Source organism: Mesoplodon densirostris, chromosome 3 (genome assembly GCF_025265405.1).
Source record: "Mesoplodon densirostris isolate mMesDen1 chromosome 3, mMesDen1 primary haplotype, whole genome shotgun sequence".
Classification (NCBI taxonomy): Eukaryota; Metazoa; Chordata; class Mammalia; order Artiodactyla; family Ziphiidae; genus Mesoplodon; species Mesoplodon densirostris.
This window is the reverse complement of record NC_082663.1, coordinates 166,929,072-166,948,626: the sequence shown is the minus strand read 5'-3', so window position 1 is coordinate 166,948,626 and position 19,555 is coordinate 166,929,072. Positions and strand designations below refer to the sequence as shown.

General features: G+C 41.8%; 1 protein-coding gene across 2 annotated transcripts in view; it reads left to right on the top strand.

Moving 5' to 3' along the window:
• Positions 1–4,092: 4,092 nt before the first annotated feature.
• TENM2 (teneurin transmembrane protein 2) overlaps positions 4,093–19,555 on the top strand; it is a 1,009,203-nt gene continuing 993,740 nt past the window's right edge. For both annotated transcript variants that reach the window (XM_060094960.1, XM_060094959.1), the window contains exon 1: positions 4,093–4,318. In XM_060094960.1, coding sequence (XP_059950943.1) covers positions 4,093–4,318 — 226 coding nt within the window. The remainder of the gene's footprint in view (positions 4,319–19,555) is intronic.

The window sequence follows — 19,555 nt, the reverse complement described above, 5'->3', positions numbered from 1 at the left end:
CCTGCATCAGCAGGCGGATTCTCAACCACTGCACCACCAGGGAAGCCCAAGGTTTTCTATTTTTTTAATGAGACTTTCTATTTTCCATCTTTTAGAAGTGTGTCCATAATTGCTATTGAGGCATTTTATGATGGCTATTTTAAAATCTGTGTCAAATAATTCTAACATCTTTGTCCTCTCAGTGTTGGCATCTATTGATTAAACTTTTTTCATTCAGTTTGAAACCTTTCTAGTGCTTGGAGTGACAGGTTTTTGTTTTTGTTTTTTTCTGAAGTTTGGACATTTGGGTTATTATGAGAGTCTATGACTTATCTAAACCTTCTATTATAGTTGGTTTCCCCTGACACTGCTGTGTTAGATGAAGGATTCCACCTGATTATTGCTAATTTGGCATAAAAGTTCAGGTTCCCTACTCAGTCTTTGCTAAAACCCAAGGGCAGAGAGTTCCTTATTAGGAGCTGGGAGATGGGAGGGAGGAGTTGGGAGTTCTGGGTTCCCACTAGACCTCCACTGATACCTCCCTCAACGGTAGGGATAGGAGTGCCTCATTATGCCTCCCGGCGTGATGTCTACTGATACCAACAGCCACCAACCATGGGCAGAAGGACGCATTTCCACTGGGCGATAATGAAAGTCCTGAGTCTCCACTAGTCCTCCTCCTATACCACCCCAGCAGAGGAGCGTGGCGCCTTATTACCACCCAGTGGGAGTGGAAGGCCAGGCTGTCTCTGAGGAAAGGATGGGCTCATGAATGTCTGAAAAGCATGAATGTCTAGCTTCCTTCTTAGTCTTCTCTGAAACCGCTGCTTGGGGTTGGGATGCCTTGTTGCTTCCTCAGCAGCCTGGAAATCTAGGCTCCACACTTGGCTTTTGCTGGTGAAAGTAGGAGTAGGGCTACTGAATTTTCTATGTTGTTTGGCTGAGTGAGTGAGATGGTTACTATCTAAATGTTTCCTCTCTTGTTAGGCTGCCCCTTTCATAGTCCTTTGGCTAGAGGAAGCAGACTTTCATTGGAACTTTTGTTGTGTGGGTCTGTTGCTGTGTCTGGGTTGCCAGTGTCTTTCGCTCCAAGTCTGAGATATATAGGGCCAAAAGAAATATCAGAAACTCACCACGGTATCGTTCCTTGAGTCCTGAGGGCACTAGTTAGTCGGCCTCTTATTCCCACCTTTCAGATTCTTCTTATGGTTGTTTCATATATGTTATACAGGGTCTTTGGCTGTACCTCATGGGAGAAATAGGTAAAAGTACATTTATTCCATCTTTTTGGAAGTGGGCATGTCTAGACTGCCTGATTTTTCATGATAAGCTCAAGACCCAGATTTTAATATAAATTCTCCTGTTTTGTCTTTTTTTTAATATTGGAAACTAATAGTTAAATAGCAGGCTAAATGCAAAACGTCTGCAGTCCAACAGTCTGTGCACTCTGCTCGGTTTCCTAAGAAATCAGCTTTCCCTGGCTAAGACTTGTCATTTTCTTACCTCATTTTATATCAATGTCTATCATTTATCTGGAGGTGACATTGCTGACGAACTGAACCATCGAGGGCAATAGGTGGGGAAAGGCCACTGGGCAACCAAGTTAGAAGTCAAAGTGTCCAGACACTAAACTTCTTGTACTTTATAAATAGGTAAGAAGCCTTTAGGGCATGATTTTAAAAAAGATGTGTAAAATAAAATCACATACATACACATGTAGAAAGTCAGCCCACTTTCCAAAGCATGATGCAAATTAGAGGAGATAGGATTTCATGAGTTAGGAACACTGCAAACATTAAAAAGAAAAAACTCACAGTGAAGCAGAAGAGAAGAAAATGATAATATCCGTTAAAAACAGCCAAACCCCCTAAAAAACACTTGTGGCTTCTCATTATTGGTGCACACATTCTCATACATCCTCGGTAGGTGCTAAAGGTCTTCCTTTATCTGTTTGTTGTTCAGGTATTGATATCTATCATTAGAAGTTTGAGTTTCAGGGATTCATGTGATCATCTCTACCCTCTGCCTTATGCAAATTTGCAACTATTTACCTAAGACAAAAAATTGTCTTGAATCATTCAGAGGAGAAAAAAAAAACACTTCTTTTAGAGCCCCTACCATGTGTTAGGCAGCATATTGAGAGCTTTACTACAGTATCTATTTTAATTTTTATAAACACTCTATGCAATAAATACTATTATTTGCCACTTTCACTGTTTGAGAAACGGAGTTTGAAGGCCAGGAGTAATTTTACAAGGGCTCTGGCTTCTCAGTGGCCATGATGGGATTGGCATCCAGCAAGATTCCAGTAGCCATGCTCTTAACCAGCCTGTAATATGGATTCTAAAATGTTGAGATCACACATTGGGAATTAAGGGAGAGGTTTTTGGACATCTAGAAACTGCATTAACGTTAAGACACTTGAATTCACTCTGCAGCAGCAAAAACTTCCACGCTGACATTGACTGTGTCCTCTGGGGTCTTGACTGGTGACTCTCAAAGATGCTTCTCAGATTCCTAAGTCAGGAACTGTAGTCTCCAAGAAACTGAGAATTAAACTTTTTATAAGTGACTGTGGCAACAGCACAACTGTGCTTGTTGTTTACAACAGGTATACCCTCTTCTTCATTGCCAATTGTCAAACAAAGGTGTTCACAATTACAGGCAGTTTGATACTCTATATTAGGGAGGGTTCAGGAGATCCAGAAGGACCTCTTGGTATGAAAGGACGAGGAAGGGATAACTTGGCTTCCACTGTCTTGGGGCAGACGCCATCCACATTGCTGTGCATCCAGGCTAGTCCTTTGGTGTACATAGGCATCCCACGACAGCGTGGTAAATAACCAAAGAAGAACAGAGGGGTTCCAAACCACAGCTCTGCGCCCCAAGTATTTCCTGACATATTGAGGAGGCAGTGAGCAACGGTAGCCTGGAGAAAAATCATTACACTGGCCCAGGGTTGTATTTGCCATTCTAATGAAAATTTGTATTTTCCTCTTCTGTCCAGGCCCTTCCCTATGGTCCAGGCTATTTTGCATGGCCAGTGAAATCAATAAGAGCCTATCATTTGGAACTTAGTGGCATCTAAGTGTTTTGGTCTTATTTGCTAGGCAGAAGTCTAGTGTTTTCCGAATGATGTTTGTGTACATTTCCAGGCCCGGGGTGTTACGCAGCAGGCTGTGGGGCTCCCTGGTTGCCAGATCATATGTTGGAAAGGCTTCTTTCCATCAGCTTACCTACTGTGTTCAGTGTTCTTCCCTGTTTTTCTCTTCCACAGTGGATATCCCAGCCATGAAAAGGACAGTATGGGTAGGCTTACGTTGATGGTCACGGGGTTGTGCCAGTTAGACCTCTGTGAGCAAGATGATGTCCTGTAGGTAGGTGACTAGGGGAAAGAAGAGACCAGGTGTGTCCAAGATACAGATTTGCAAAGAAGAGAAAACGGATGAGGAGTTTCCTGAAGGCTCATTAAAGAAATCAGAGGAAGATTGCATGTCAAGAATGCCTTATATTATTATCCTCCAGATGCAGCCAGGCAAATTTTATGTTAGTCGAATGTGACCTGGTACCATTACAAAGCATCACCAGCGTATATTTATGCCTCATATGCCTTTCTTTTATTTTTATTTATTTAATTTTGGTATTTGTTTTTCCCCAGTCCTTCGATAGCAAAAACAGAGTGTAATTAAAGCGGGATAAAATCAGATTTGCTTTGAACCACTTTGTAGTAAGATCTTGCATCAGAGTGACAGACTTATCATGCCATCTTCGCACATATAGAAAATCAAAAGATGAGTTATTTTGCTTTTACTTTTTTCCCCAAATCTATTCAATTAAACAGCAAGAGAATTAATTTACTGTGTCGAGTTCTTCTATTAAGGCTGATTGTTTAAGTATACATTAAGCATTTGCAGAAGAAATGATGCAGCGCTGACCAAATTTGCCTTCTTGTGTTTTTATCTGAGTTAGAGCATGAGTCAGAACTGAGAGCAGCATTTCTTAGGATCACAATCTGGGTTTTTCTCCTGTGATGTTTTTAGGTGGCCAAGTGACAAGTGCCCAAACTCAGGCCTGACTTTTCGCAAAGCATCGGCCTTCTGCCGGACCTGGATAATGGATGTCAAGGATCGGCGGCACCGCTCTCTGACCAGGGGGCGGTGTGGCAAAGAGTGTCGCTACACGAGTTCTTCCCTAGACAGCGAAGACTGTCGCGTGCCCACACAGAAGTCCTACAGCTCCAGCGAGACTCTGAAGGCCTATGACCACGATAGCAGGATGCACTATGGAAATCGAGTCACAGACCTCGTTCACCGGGAGTCAGATGAGTTCCCAAGACAAGGTATGTAGAGCTGACCACACTGATGGTCGAGCTGTCTTACACGCTTGCACTGTTGCACGTCGATGACAGAGGTTGGTGGAAATGGGGAGCAAAGCAAGCCGGCATCAACTCCCCATTAAAGTTTAGTTGAAGAGAACAATCTTCTCATTAACCCATATCAAACTCCTGTGGGGATTATACAAGGGCCTCTTTTGTTCTAGACACTCAATTCTTTGACAATTTGGTAGTTGCTTTTGGAGACCTACCAGGGTAGGTTTTGACAGATGTGACAGGCAGCAGACCCTTGACCCCATGAGGGGTATTCCTGAAACCATCACGGATTCTGATCTTGAGGAACATGGAATTATCTGTGATTTTTAAACTATTTTCCTTGAAACCGGCACACAAGCCTCCCAGAGTTCAAATATCTCCTGCTTCTCACTTTGGGCTTCTTGGTTATATTCTCTTTGAACAAATGCTATAATGATAAAAACATATTTGAACCCCCCCCCCGGTATAATAATGCTTAATTTCTCTCTTTCCCCCCCAAAAAACATGTGATGTTCATTCTGAGTTACACATTTTGTTGTTTGTTTTGGAGCACGGGTGAATTCCAATTTCAGTTCCACTGATATAATTCCCCTGTACTTTCACACAAACTTAATTTTCATATAGTATTTTGATTTCTTTGGGGAGGAGAATGTTTTCGCTCCAAGCACTAACAGTTGGCATTCTCTTCATAGTCACTGTCCGTGGAGAATTTTGTTATCACCTGTCATGAGTTGCTATAAATGTATGGACAGGTAGACTCAAGCACAAACAGTCCTGAGAAGCAGTGTGTCTGAGTTGACTCGCGGGCTCCACGTGTTGTGCTTTGTGTACCAGCCTTGCCGTGTATGTGATTTACATAAAGGCTTAGCAGAATTACAAGCGTATGCACAAAAATACAGTGAATGCACCAGGAAGGGTCTCTCTGCCAGTGCCAAGGGTCAATGCCCTGCCTGCTTGGTTACCGCACCATGTGTTTATAACACCGATTCTGTAGTTCTTGTTCTATGTCCCTGTCAGTAAATGTTGCGACTAACTTAATTCCTCATGAGATACCTTAGCTTGCGTCTTAGTTCTTTCAGGCTGCTGTAATAAAATACCGTGAACCAGTGGCTTATAAACAACAGAAATTTATTTTGCACAGTTCTGGAAGCAGGGAGGTCCAAGTTCAAGGCACTGGCAGATTTGGGATCTGCTGAGAGGTCTTTCCCTGGCCCACAGACAGCCATCTTTCCCTGTATCCTCATATAGCTGAAGAGGGCAAGAGAGCTCTCTGGGGCCTCTTTTATAAGGGCACTGAACCCATTCATGAGGGCTCCACCCTGGTAACTTATTTACCTCCCAAAAGTCTCACCTCCAAATGCCACTGTCGTTTTCGTTTCATGTAAAAAATTTTGGAGGGTCACAAACATTTAGTCTATAGCAGCTTGGAATTCCATTCCTGGTTTCTTAGCTTCCTTAAGTTACTTTACTTTTCTTTTATTTCTTAGGAAACACTACTTATATGTAATATATATGTATATATCCTATAATCCAGTGGTTGTTCTAAAAGTAACACGTTCTCAAATTCCCCTTGTTTAGCCTAGGTTCAGCTTTTATATTTAGTAGAATATTCAACAAAATCAGTGGAGAAGCAGTTAAAATTGTTTTTCCACTGCCATTGTAGACCCTTGCAGAATACACTTTCTGTTTAATCTTCACTCTTATTTTCTGAGTTGCCTTCATGTAAATGAAACACTTTGCAAACAGGGGGAGGGTTCCTTGAAAATTGTTCTGTATCAGATGTGTTTGATCTGTGAGTACCGTCAACAAGTGTTTTACTTTGTTAAATTCTCACCTGACCCCAAAGTGCATGTAGTGGGAATTGGAGAAAAAAAATATATATATATATTTATATATGAGGAATCACAGCTTAATTAAGGGAGGGCTTAAATATCCACTATGAAAAATGAGGACACCTACCTGTTATTTCCAAGAGCATCTCTAATACAAGACTCAAATATTTTGAAAGGTGATGTACGTTCAACACGGTTGAAAGCCTTTCATTTTCTGCTGTATTTTTGGTTTTATTTATGATACTACTGCATACATTTTTGTTTCTCGTGATTCTGGGGTGAAATGTGGCCCCTCCTTCCTAAGTCTCATTAAAGGTCCATCCTGGCTTCTGGATCATTGTGCACTGAGCTGTAGATCCCAGATTATTGTTGAAATGTGGATTTGCCTGTCACCTTTTCCCTTATTAATATTTACATAAAATGAAACCAAGTGCTTGGGATTTTATTTTCATATATACCTTTATTCTTCCTGTTTAATCTTGTTCCTCTCCATTGATAATAATGGAAGTCGCTTGGCCATATCCAACTGCTATCTTTGCAATTAACAATTCACACATTCCTTGTGTTGTTATTGAGCCCATATTTGTTTGTGTAATGTGTTTGCATGAATTAAAAACTGTGCAGGCCAAAAGTAGAAATGAAAAGGCATTGGAAGTATTTGCATATGCAAGTGCAATTCCTTCTGAAGACATCCATGAATTTATGCATGAAAATGTAGTCAGTCTGAGTGGATCTACTTTGATGGGTTCTAAAATTGAACTCTGCAGGAAGTAAATAAGCACATATTTAAGGAGAGGAGGAATAGGAGATGCAATCTGGCAAGCAGCACTTTTAAAGTGAAACCTAGCCACTCCAGATAGGGTTAAAACAAATTTTACACTCAGTAATAACAATACTTTTTAAAAATGTCATGCATTTCCCATTTTATTTTCTTATTCATGAAATCAAAGAGGAGGATCACCTCGGCACTTATTAGCCTAGGGGTACATTAGCAAGGATCAGAGCGGGATCGTCTCCTACGGTATTCTTATTTAAAACCCAAGACACTGATCATAAAATAAACGCGCTTCTCACATACAAGCAAGTTTGGCAAATGCAGTTGGATGACTCTCCAGATGCTCAGAGGGGGAAAAGACTTGCCAGCTAGCAGAAGTGATTTGGGGCTAGGGTCAGACCTTGTCCTGTTTCCCCAACTGGCTGGCAGCAAGTATCAAATGTGAGAACCTGCCAGGTCCCAGCAGGAGAGATGAGCCACATGTTCCCCTGAGAAGCTTATGGAAACTCCTGTCAAAGTAAAACTTCTTTGCTCGCTTTCAACACAGAATCCTCCTCTGCCTCCTTCTGTTGTGGGTCTCTTCTCCTACAAAGAGACAATGCAAATTACCTGTCTGGCCTCTTTATGTTGGATCCTCCTGGTGTGAAGGGAGAAAATTATTGACCTTAGGTCTATGGCCGTTGGAGTCATTAGTAATTAGTAAATGACTAATCCTGCACTAAATAGCATCCTAGTGGTCTGAAAGTTAATGCACCTGACAAAAGTGACCAGTGGTCTGATCCCTGGGCAGACCCAGTCCCAGCCTAATCTGTGAAATAGATGCCATTTTGAATAATGTAGGTCAGCCAAGTTCCCAGGCAGGTTGTATCAGCTTGTTCTTTTGGACCCTGAAGTTAGGGTGTAGAACAGTGTGATATACAAGACATCCTCCCGTGGCTTAGGAGCCTAAAGTTAGGTTTGAACTCTGCATTTGCATGTTTATGTACATGTGACTCTGGTCTAATGCTGTGCTTCACCAGGATTACTATACAGTCTTCAGATATATTAAACAACAACAATCATAATAACAAAAGAATAATGGCTAACAATTATGGAGACTTTCTTCATGGCAGGTGCCTGTCTAAGCATTTTACTTGTAGTAATTCAGTTAACGTTCAGAGCAGTGTTGTATGGTAGGTACTATTATTAATCCCTTTTTTATGGATTAGGAAACCTAGGCATGGGGAGATTAAATACGTCACCCAAGGTCACAAACATAGGAAGAACTGGAGACAGCTTTCACATCCAGGGAGCTGGATACAAGAGCTGTGTTTTAAACCATTATGTTTGAGCACTTCTCAAATAAATAAGTAAACCAATGAAAACAAGCCATTCAGCTTCAGTCAAAGGCTATGAAATTCAGTGTAGAAACCTTTTAGGTATCAACACCTATAAGCCTTTCTCAATATAGGAAGTATAATCCCTAACGTTGATGAAACATAGAATGAGCACCACCAGCCTCAATGCTGATCTAGATTCCTGTTCTCGCCCATTCCTCTCCATGTGCGCAACTATCCCAAGCTCCCCGGAAGCCTACCTTTCTACAATGCTTCTCCACCACCCACCCCTGTAGGAGAAAGTTCCCAGTGTCAGTATGTGTGCCAGGCTGTGAGCACTGATTCTCTTCCCTCCCCTAGGTCATTGCTTTTTGCACCACCTCTCATCCCGGAACACTAACCAAGAAAGGGGTCACTCTGTAAATGCTATTGCTTAGGTAAGCAGAACGGACTGGTTTTGGGCTATAGCCAAGCCTCAGTGGGCCAGAGAGTTCCACCAGGCTGCTCACCCCTCAAACAGACCTTTCCAGTTAGCAGTGCAAGTCTCTTGAGAGGGGGCCAAGATTGAATTCTGTCTCTGTATCTCAGGCTGTCTGTTTGGGTCAAGGTTGAAGAAAGAACTGGAGGAAGACTGGATTTTTGAAAGGATGCTTGCATCTCTTCTCTCCATCAGATCTAGCACAGAAACAACTTTCACTAACCCCTTGATACCCTTTAAAAATACATCAACACACACACGTACACATTTGAGGCTAGGTTTGATTTTGGCATTTCATCACTCTCGTGATCTTTAAAATAATTGGGGCAATACGTTTTTCCTCTGTGTAATTTGGCATAGCATAAATTAAACACGTGCTAATGAGCTGAAAACTCATGAGCTACCAGTAAACTCAAGTGTTACCTGTATCGATTCAATCAATGTATGTTACAGTTGTTGAAGTACATTGGAAACCTGTGAACATTTCTGTTTATACCATTGTGTTAAAATCGTTATTTTTCCACTGTACCCAAAGCAACAGTTAGGTTCTATTTTGAAAACCCCAGCCTTTTAATTTATCTGCCACGATAAACCATTACGTTTTAGGGAAGGTCAGGAGTTTGGTTGGTCAGTATTTGGAAGGCTGACCAGCACCTTGAGAAGATTGCTTTCCATCTATTCTTGTACCCCTAGACTTCTTCCATACCTCAAATGAGAATAGTGTCTTACTTCTTAGTCTTTGGTTGTGTTGTTGCTTAAAGAAAAAAAAACCTTTAGATAAAGAAGGGCTCTACAACATTTCAATGTAAGATGATCTGTTATCTTCTTGCTGGCTAACTTGAATGCTTGTTGCTTCATCTGAAAGGCATATGGGAGAGCAGTTAACAATGCAGACCCAGAGTTAAACGTTGTCTATATCCCAGTATTGCTGTGTTTGATCAGTATGACCTTGATCACATTCTAGAACACAGACTAGACTAAGTCTTATTTTCTGTTCTTGTAAATGTTTCCACCAATATGATTATTGGGATCCTTTCTTACGATTATGCATTTATGCTATGGATGTTGTCTTTCTTTTAATAAAGTGCTGATTACATGCTAGCAGTTATGATTACTACTATTTTAATACTGTTGTCAGCAAGAGGTGATCATCTTCCCTCCAACCCTTACAATATTGTGTGTCACAGAAATCTCCCTTCTTCCCACGCCCACACCTTCGATTTGTTTCCCGTGACTTGCAAAACTTCTGACATCTTCAAAGCCAGAATTTTTCTTCCAGTTGTTGATAGCGTGTGTTTGACTCCCTACGCACCATACCTTTTGCTCCCAAAGATGAACGTAACTCACAGATTATTTCCCTATTTTTAGAGAGGAATGGAAAATACCATGTAGCAACTGTCAGCTAATGCCAACACACTGTAAGAGTTGCTAGTCCGACAATTTTACAAGTAAAAAAATAAAAGATTGGAAAAATGCTCTAAGGTAGTGTCACTGGATACAATTTTTTAAAAGATGTTTGTTTTACAGCATATAAATGACATGTAAATCTTAGGAATGGGTTTAAATTACAAGAAGATATTATGCATGTAAACTCTGGATGAAAATTAATTCATTCTTATCACTCTACATGTAATAATTGGGAGTCCTTTTCACTTGGAGAGTTGAGCTTATCTGGATTTTCTTTGTTGTATTCACTGCCCTTCTAGGATTACAGTCTTCATGTTTCCCAGTTGTTATTCTTTCAGTAATTATCTACTGTCAACTTTGCATTCAACTTTGGATCTAACTTTCTTTGAATTGTCTTCCTTTTTCTGTTCTTTTTCCGTGATAATTCTCCATTTCACCTGAGACCTTCCCTCTTTCTTCTCCATGGCACTTCCTTTAGAACAGTTTTGTTTGTACAATGTGAACGTTCACTGCTTCTGTTTTTCAAGACTCTTTGAGTTACAAGTAAAAGTAGGATAATATCTCAACTGAAATTAGCTTCTGAAAAAATCTGATTCTTTGTCTTATGTCATTGGAGAATCTAGCAATACATCTGGCCTCACACTTAAGTCTTTTTTCTCATTCTCTTTACTTGGCTTTACTTTGGAGAGAGATCTGTTGGAAGTTGTCTGTTGATAACCCCACTCTCATATCTCTTCCCTGGGTAGCATCATTGGAAACAATCTTCTGCAATCATCAACAGAACATTCCTAAGGAAGATTCAGATGGGCCTAGCATGGGACACATGCTCGTTCCTCTGTTGTTCTAACTTCAGTTGGCCACGTCTTGGGCTTAGGCTATACCTAGCGGTAGCTTATAGTGAGTACTTTCTAAGCCTGATGGAATAAATGCCATATAGGATATAAAAATAAATGTTCTGATATCAGACATAGGTAAAGAATATCGACCGGCCTGATAATACATGCCTCCAATACTAGTGGCACTCAAGTCTGAAACAAGTACGGTCTTTCCAAGCTCCATGTCTGCTTTCCCAACTGCCCTTGGAATATTTTTCATAGAAAATCCAGTAGAAAACTTAATTTTCTTTTGCTCAAAATCTGTTTTCATTTTTTCCCTGTTTTGGGAAATGGTATCATAACTCCTGCCTTTAAGGTAGAATCTTCTAAGACTCTGTCTTCTTTTTCCCTGGCTTCTTTATATCGATGTTCACTACATCATGACCATTATCTTTCTTAATTTATTTTATTTCCAAGTTTCTCATCCCATGGGAAGCTTCCATCATTTCACTATTGTCCCACTGCTTGACCATTTAAATTGCCTTTTTCCAACAGTCTTTCCCCTGGCATGCCTTTTTGTATCATGGATAGTCTTTGAGTTTCTAAAGCACTGCCTTATTATTTTTTTATTAAGCTTTTTTGAATTTTTAAATTTTATTCTATTTTTTTTAATACAGCAGGTTCTTATTAGTCATCCGTTTTATACACATCAGTGTATACATGTCAATCCCAATTGCCCGATTCATCCCACCACCCCCCACCCCGCCGCTTTCCCCCCTTGGTGTCCATACGTTTGTTCTCTACATCTGAAGCACTGCCTTATTTTTAAGGGGTGCCCGTGAGGCAATCGTGTTAAGTTATGGGACACAACAGTGAATAAGGCAAACATGGTCACTAACCTCACAAAACTCAGCAATCCTAAAGAGGAAAGAAATAATAGACCTAGAACTAGATATGGGCTGGTAAACAGCGCAAAAGGGAAAATACTGGATGGCTTTGGAGAGGTATCTAACCCAGAATTGTGCATCAGGGGTCTCAGAAATTGTGACATCCTTTCATACCCTTGAAGGATGAGGAAGAGGTGGGTGATCAAAGAGGCAAGAAAGAGCATTCAGGCAAAAGACAGAACATATGCAAAGATCTGGATGGGACAAAGATGAGTTGTTCCAAGGATCTAAAAGAAGTTCAGGTTAGCTGAATGTGGTGTGGGGACAGATGAGATGGAGTGGGAGAGAGAAACTGGCTCCTGAAGGCATTTCAGAGAAACGATGCTTGCTTCAGTTGATGGAGTATGTTACAGGGAGACAAGATGGTCAGTGAAGTGGGGTAGGAGGCTGTGTTTTATCTAGGCAAGGGAGCCTAGTAGCCTGAACTGGGATAGTAGAGATGACTTGAGAAATATTGTTGGGGAACAAAGACTGTTGACTTTTTAGGACCCTATTAAAGTGGAGCCAGGCATAATGTTCTGGATCTCCTGGGCACTGACTGTTCTCTTCTCCTGCAGAGAGAATACTACCTTCCTGATGCCAAGATTACTTAAAGAGCCGGAGAAGGTCACTGCTTGTAAATAATCTCTTAAATGGAAACGCCTAAGATTGTTAGTTCAAGTTCCCCTGGAATAGCAACACAAGCCAGAGTATAGAAACGTGGTATTATAAGAATTTGGATGTTTTTCTCGCTCTTATTAGGCCTGCCTATGCAAAGAGTAGCACCAGCAACAGAGTACCTCATATGGATCCAGGGCAAGGAAAATATAGGAAAAGGATTATGTTTCATCTACTGCCCTGTGTGACCACAGTACATTGCTCATTTTCTCTTATTGGCTAAATAAATCAGGAACTCATACCAGATGTGTGTGTGTGCCTGAGTGGGTATTTTATTCCTGCCAGTTGGTAACTTGACTAGCAAAGCAGAGGATGCTGAGAATATGAAATCTATACTTTTCTGGCACCTGAGGGGGCAAGCAAGGTGAGGGAGGGAAGAAGAGTCAAGGACATTGCTGAAGTTTCTGGTTATGGCAACTGACTAAATGTTCCTGCTCATCACCGGGGCTTGAAACAGAGGAGGGGCTGGTTTGTGGGTTAAGATAGGATGTGTAACTGTGGACCTTTTGAGTTTGAAGTGCCCTTAGGCCATGCACGTGTAGATGTCTAACAGGCAGTTAAATGTACAGCTCTGAAATTCTGCTGAGATGCTTGAGCTGGATAGAGATTTAGGAGTTGACAGCTAATAATTTTATGGGACTTGGTGTGATCAGCCAGGAAAAAATATACAAGGAGCATAGATAAAGGGGTTCCTGTGAGAACACAGGTAATCAATGGACAGGAAGAGGCCAAAGATCCTGCAGAGAGAGTAGAAAAAAACTTACTTTCCTTTAGATACTCTACTTAGTCTAAATTGGACTTAGCATTCATTCCAGGTAAAAATAAATAAAACAGCACCTGTTTTATTTCCCACTGCACTACCAAGAGTTGGCTTCCTTTTCGTCCCCTGAATCAGAGGTCACGAAGTCAAGGTGCACAGGCCGTGCTTGGCCCCTAGGTGGCCCACAGGTTGCTTTAGACGTTTAGAATGGCGTGCGCATAGCCAATCCATTCACGTTCCCGTTTGCTACAGGGGCCCCATCACTGCTTTTTATCTTAGCACCCGTCCTCCTCTTCAGCCACTTATGTTACATGCCAGGGCCCTCAAGGCTGTTGCCATTGCCAAAGAGCATGGACTTCCCTGTGTCCACTCCTTCCTTGTAGGGTATCTACCTGCCTATTCCAGATCCTTTTGTCCCACAAGGCTTAACCTCCGGATCACCTCTGCAGAGAGAGCTCAGCCCTCGGAATCCTGCCGGCCCTTCCTCACTGTTAGGTTGTCATTAGCTCTCTATGAGTGACTCAGCCTCCCCAGCATGTGGATGCTAGGACTCCTGTGAATAGGAGATAAACAAAGTGCTTTGCAGCTTTCTGTTCTGACTGGTGGAGGCTGCAACAAGAGAATTTATTTTTATCAGTGGCTTGTTTCCTGTTCTAATGAGAAGAATTTAAAGCTCCACGACTCAGAAAAGGAATCCACTTAGAAAGCTGGGTTGTGTTTCTGTCCAGCAGGACAGTATCAGATCTCACATTGTGAAATGCCAACCTGCAAGAGTTCTCTGCAACACACTGGGACGCACATAGATTGAGTTTCACTACCATTTGCTTTTTCAGAGTATTGGCGATCCAGTGATACTCTTGGCTTTTCTAGGCTGGTGCTACATACTGCAGTCCTGTCTCTGCAGGGACCTACTATGTCATACGTGTAGGGAGCCTTTGGTGCAATGCGATTGGTGACAGGATATAATTCCGACCGGAAGCTTTAGAACAATGGCACTGTGAGAGGTCGAGTAGTTGCCTGCGTCTGTCTCAGGATGCCTTACAGTCTGGGTCCAGGAGGGGTGCTGCTCCACCCGTTGATGAATCATCATGCTGATATTATCAAAGGAGACGGTACATTCTCAGTGTCATGTTTTAGGTTTTTAATTTAATTTTCAGCCCTGGCAATTCCAGAAGCATCCCTAGGGACATATGAAGAGGAGGGGGCTGGTGTCTATCCAACATGAATTCACGTTCATTTCTTGAGCACCTTAATTGGCACACGTATCTCACAAGACCTCTTTTTCTATTGCAGCCAAACTCCATCGTAACACCAAGTTACTCAGTATTCCTCCTGCTTTCCTTTCCACTCAACCTCAAGTCAGATCTACTTTAGTAATAAATCTCTGCTGGGAGCCATCAGAACAAATACTGAGTGTGTGCAAAGATATTAAAAATAAGTGCAACACAGACTTATTTAATGATGTCCAATGGCCTTTTATAATATTTGGAATATTTTACCAAAGTTACTATGAGAATTATCTTTAACACATTTTCTCCAGGATAGAAAGATCTTTCTGGGAATGGAAAAAAAAAAAAAAAAAAAAAAAAAAAAAACCCCCACACACACACAGAAAAGTCAGATGGGCTCTGTTATATTCTCGGCTGGACCTGTTATTCTTCTCCCTTTTCCAGATCTTTTTCTTTGGCCAGAACCACCAAATGTGAAGCTTCCCTTTGTTCACCCTGATTTCTGAATAGTAGGCATCGGGCAGTTGCTGTCCCAGTGGGATGCATTTTATTTTAAAAATAGTTTGAACTGCCTCCTTTTCAATTCCCCCTCTTCCATGGCCACCTTGACTGTATAATAGGTGCCTCTCAGTCTCTCCTTGTACAGTTCAGGTCCACTCCACCTATGGGGAATTAAAGCGCTCAATTTATTTGCAGCACTGTGAACCAAAATGTTGAATTTATTTAGAGAGTCATTCCAGTGGATTAAATTTGTTTCTATGGATCTATTTGCTGTAGCTGGAATATTGACAGAAGAGAGGAATATTACTTTAATGTCCTCAAAAAAAAAAAAAAAAAAGATCCAGTCAACTGCAGGATAAATGTCCATAGCCCCCCAAAAGCCCTCTCAAAATGACTGCAAATTCAGGTGACCCCATCAGCTTTAAAAAGGTCCCCGTCCACCTGGGAACCTCGGGTTCAAATGTTCCTTAGTTCACAGTGGCAATTCAGTTAAAGCTCACACTCTTGACCCCCATTTATATTGGTTGCAAAAGCCCAGCCAGGAGATGACCCAGTTAACACTTTGTGCTTCACAAACCCAGAGCTTGAACAGCAGGGAGGCTCCAGCAAAGTGCTGAGTTGTCCTAGCTGAGCAGTGAGGGGACAGCAAGTGGGGCCACCCCCTCACTTCATTTCTGCTTCTGGACCACTGGCAACTCATCAGACTCCTCTGGGGTGTTTTGAAAAGTCCCCATGCCCAAGCCGATTCAATCAGAACCTCTGGTGGGGGAGTGGAGGAGGGGTGCAGAATTGGATATAGGCATGAGTATTTTTAAAACTGTACTTTTATATAAATGAAACATCTCAAAGGATTGAGTGCAACAGGACACAGACTACAGAATGTAACAATTTCTTTGGTAACTAAAAGCATTGCAAGCTTACAGGGCTTTATGGTTAGCATAGTGACTTGGAATCTCACTTTTCGTGCCGAAGCCCCTAATTCCAGTTTTAATAGCACCTCATAATTCTTAGACGGTTTTGGTTAATAAATGCCATGTAGCCGGGAGCGCATTACCTCATGTTTCCGAACCAAACCAGTAATGAGCAACCATTTGACTCTGTATCAGTTTTATCATAGGTCCCTGGTTGCCAGGGTCCACCTATTTGTTATGAGTCAGAAGAAGCAAAGGGATTGATTCTTCTAGAACGCCTGCTTCTTGTTGTACATTCTGTTAAACATTAAAAGTGAGGTTTAATTTGAGCACCTGGCTTGGAATGTAGCGCATAATCAATTAATTGTGTCAATTGATCCAACATCTTCAGTGTCAAAGCAGTCATGACAAATTGAAACCTATCCTCAGAAGAAAGACAGCCAGGTTACATGTATGGTGAAAGGTGAAGCCAGTGAGGAAGGATAATGTTAATACTGGGTTCCTACCTGCTTTTCAATGTGAATATTTATTGAGCCTGAGAATAGTTCAAGTGAGGTTGAAAGTCTGACACTCACAGGGAAGGTAACATATCAAGAAACCAAGCAGGCTGGGTTTTCACCCGTGTGTCACGGTGGACACTGTCTTGATTCGGATTATATATGTCCAGACTGTGCCTCTCAGCTCTGGCAATTTGGTGCCTTTGGGAATTCAGGTCTAGTGTTGTTAGATCCTCCGACGTTTCAAGAAAAGTGAGAAATCTGGATTTTATTTTCATAAAATTCTCAGATTTTATTTTTTATTTTTGGTGGTTCACGTTGCTTCTTTGTTTTAATTTTATTGGAGTTTAGTTGACTTACAACTTTGTTAGTTTCAGGTGTACAGCAAAGTGATTCAGTTATACATATACATATATTCATTCTTTTTCAGATCCTTTTCCCATATAGGTTATTACAAAATATTGAGTAGAGTTCCCTGTGCTATACCGTAGGTCCTTTTTGATCATCTATTTTATATATAGTAGCGTGTGTATGTTAATCCCAAATGTTGCTGGAATGGCCACTCCTGGGGCAGTTTAAGTAGGCTCTGCACACATGCTGGCCTCATCTCCTGCCCCAGAACTTTCTGATGATAAAGTGCTGAATGCCGTTAAGGACGGGGACAGTGGAGTGTAAGAAAGTCCACCGTTGGCAGCGGTGGGGCTCCCTTGACCAATAAGTTCAGAAGCCAGTGGATAGGAAGCTAAGGATAAATGCCCCTCCCCTTCATCCTGAGAAGCACAGCCTAAGGTTCCAGCTCCACCGTCACTAAACACCCACAGCAATGACCAACTCTATGACAGATTCTTTTTTTTTTTTTTTTTTTTTTTGCGGTACACAGGCCTCTCACTGTTGTGGCCTCTCCCGTTGCAGAGCACAGGCTCCAGACACGCAGGCTCAGCGGCCATGGCTCACGGGCCCAGCTGCTCCGTGGCATGTGGGATCTTCCCAGACCGGGGCACGAACCCGTGTCTCCTGCATCGGCAGGTGGACTCTCAACCACTGCGCCACCAGGGAAGCCCTATGCCAGATTCTTGTATTGATGCTCCCTCCTGTCCTGGTTTTCATCCTGTCCTTCACTCCTGTTCCTTTGATTCACTTCACAAATAATATACTTGTTCACAAGAATTTTTCGCAGCACCTGCTTTCAGGGCAAAGTTGGTTAAGGCCTTTGGCAGCTCAGTCGTTTTAAGCATCGTCATGTAGGCCAAAAGAAGACTATCTATAGAAAAGATGTAGCTCCTGAAGCTGCCAGCGTAGGACTTCTTAGCTGGGAAACGGTTGATTTAAAAAGAAGGTGTTGAGCTTGTGATAAAGACGTGGCTTGGTACTTACTAAATTTTAGAAGGTTTGTGATTTGTTTTCTGGATTTTGTTTGCATAAGAAATGTACTTTTTTTCCTGTTTCTTTGGTTGGTTGGTTTTTCAAAAACTTTTAGTTTTAGAATAGTTTTACATAAAAGTTGTAAAAATACAGAGTTGCCTGGTTGGTTGTTTTTTTGTTCTTGTTGTTTGTAGTGCATGTGAGCTTTCTAACTACATGCCTAACAAACCTGGTATTGCTCTTTCCCCTTAGACGCTATTATATCAGATCTCAGAAAGTGCAGAATAGCGAGCTTAGCCTGCAAGTTCCTTGGGGACGAAGACAGTGCCTCAGTCATCTTTCCATCCCCTTTAATACCAGCCAGAGTGCCATGCACGGGGACATTTAATAAATATTTGTTGAACACGGGGTTCCCATCACACATTAGAATCTGGAGGGATCACATCCGGTCCCCAAGCTCTGCCACCAGATCCCCTTTCCACCTCCCCACAGGGCAGCTTTCCCCCTGTGTTGTTTCGGTTTGGTCACTGCAGATTGGGAAGGATCATCGGAAGGCTCAGTTTTTTTTTTACTCAGGGCTGGCTTTGCCAGACCTCCCCCCGCCACCTCCGCCACCTCCGCCACCTCCGCCACATTCTCAGGCATGATCAAGTGATCTTGGTGCCAAACCAAGCCAGAGCTGCCAATTGGCCACCTCTGGTACCCGGAGAGCTTTCTAGGATGTGCCTGTGCCCTGCATGTCACAATGTGTTTCTAGCCAAACCCTGAGAGAAAGCCAACAAGTTTTGCTTCTTTTCTAGATCCTCTAAACACACATGCTGCTTATTTACTGGGTGGCTAACAAAAACAACAATGATAACACATGCTATAATTTCAGCGTCGGTTCTCAGAAAAGCTTTACAAGGTCCTTTTATTAACCCTTTTCAGGAAACACTAGCGACTTGATCGCGAAGCCATAAAACATAGAAAATTAATATCTGTGTGAACAACTTAACTTCTGTTCAACCTTGGTTTACATCTCAGGAGAATGGCTAGTCGAAGAACGTTAAATTATGCAGTAGCTTAATACCGTAAGCTACTTGCTTTCAGTCTTTAACAGAATTAGAAGAATTCAGCATTCTATGTACGGGATTCAGCACATTTTATAAAGGGACTGGGTCAGGAATGAAATGAACAGAAGCCACCTTCTTTCATAGAGTTTTGTTGTGTCTTGTTTTTTTAATTATAATACTTTCTGGTTAAGTAGTTATGAAGTACCAGGAATTCTTTCATGCACCATACATGTATCCATTCAGTATCTCCCCAATTTTAAAAATGAAAAAGCAGGTACAGAGATCATAGATAATTAAAGCTAAGTGGACAGTGGGAATTCACTGGAGGATTTTCCGCTGGAGAGCAGTATAATGCCATTTACCTTGTAGAGAAGTCCCTGGCTTCTCTGTGGGAAACAGATCCTGAGGGAGTTAGAGAGGCAGCAGGGAGACTAGGTAAAAGCCATCCAGGGTTGCCAGAGTCCTGCATGGGGTTCAGGTGTGTCCGATGGCAGTTTGGAGTCTCTGAGTCCAAGTCATACATGAAGGTGGTAAACTGACCCCTTGTACTCGATTTGCTAAGTTTTGGATATGAGCAATGGACATTTCGTAGAGCACATTTCAATTAGATCTTGGCCCTTATCCCTAAGTCTTACTTTCTGGATCAGAACAGTGGGTCCAACCCTTTT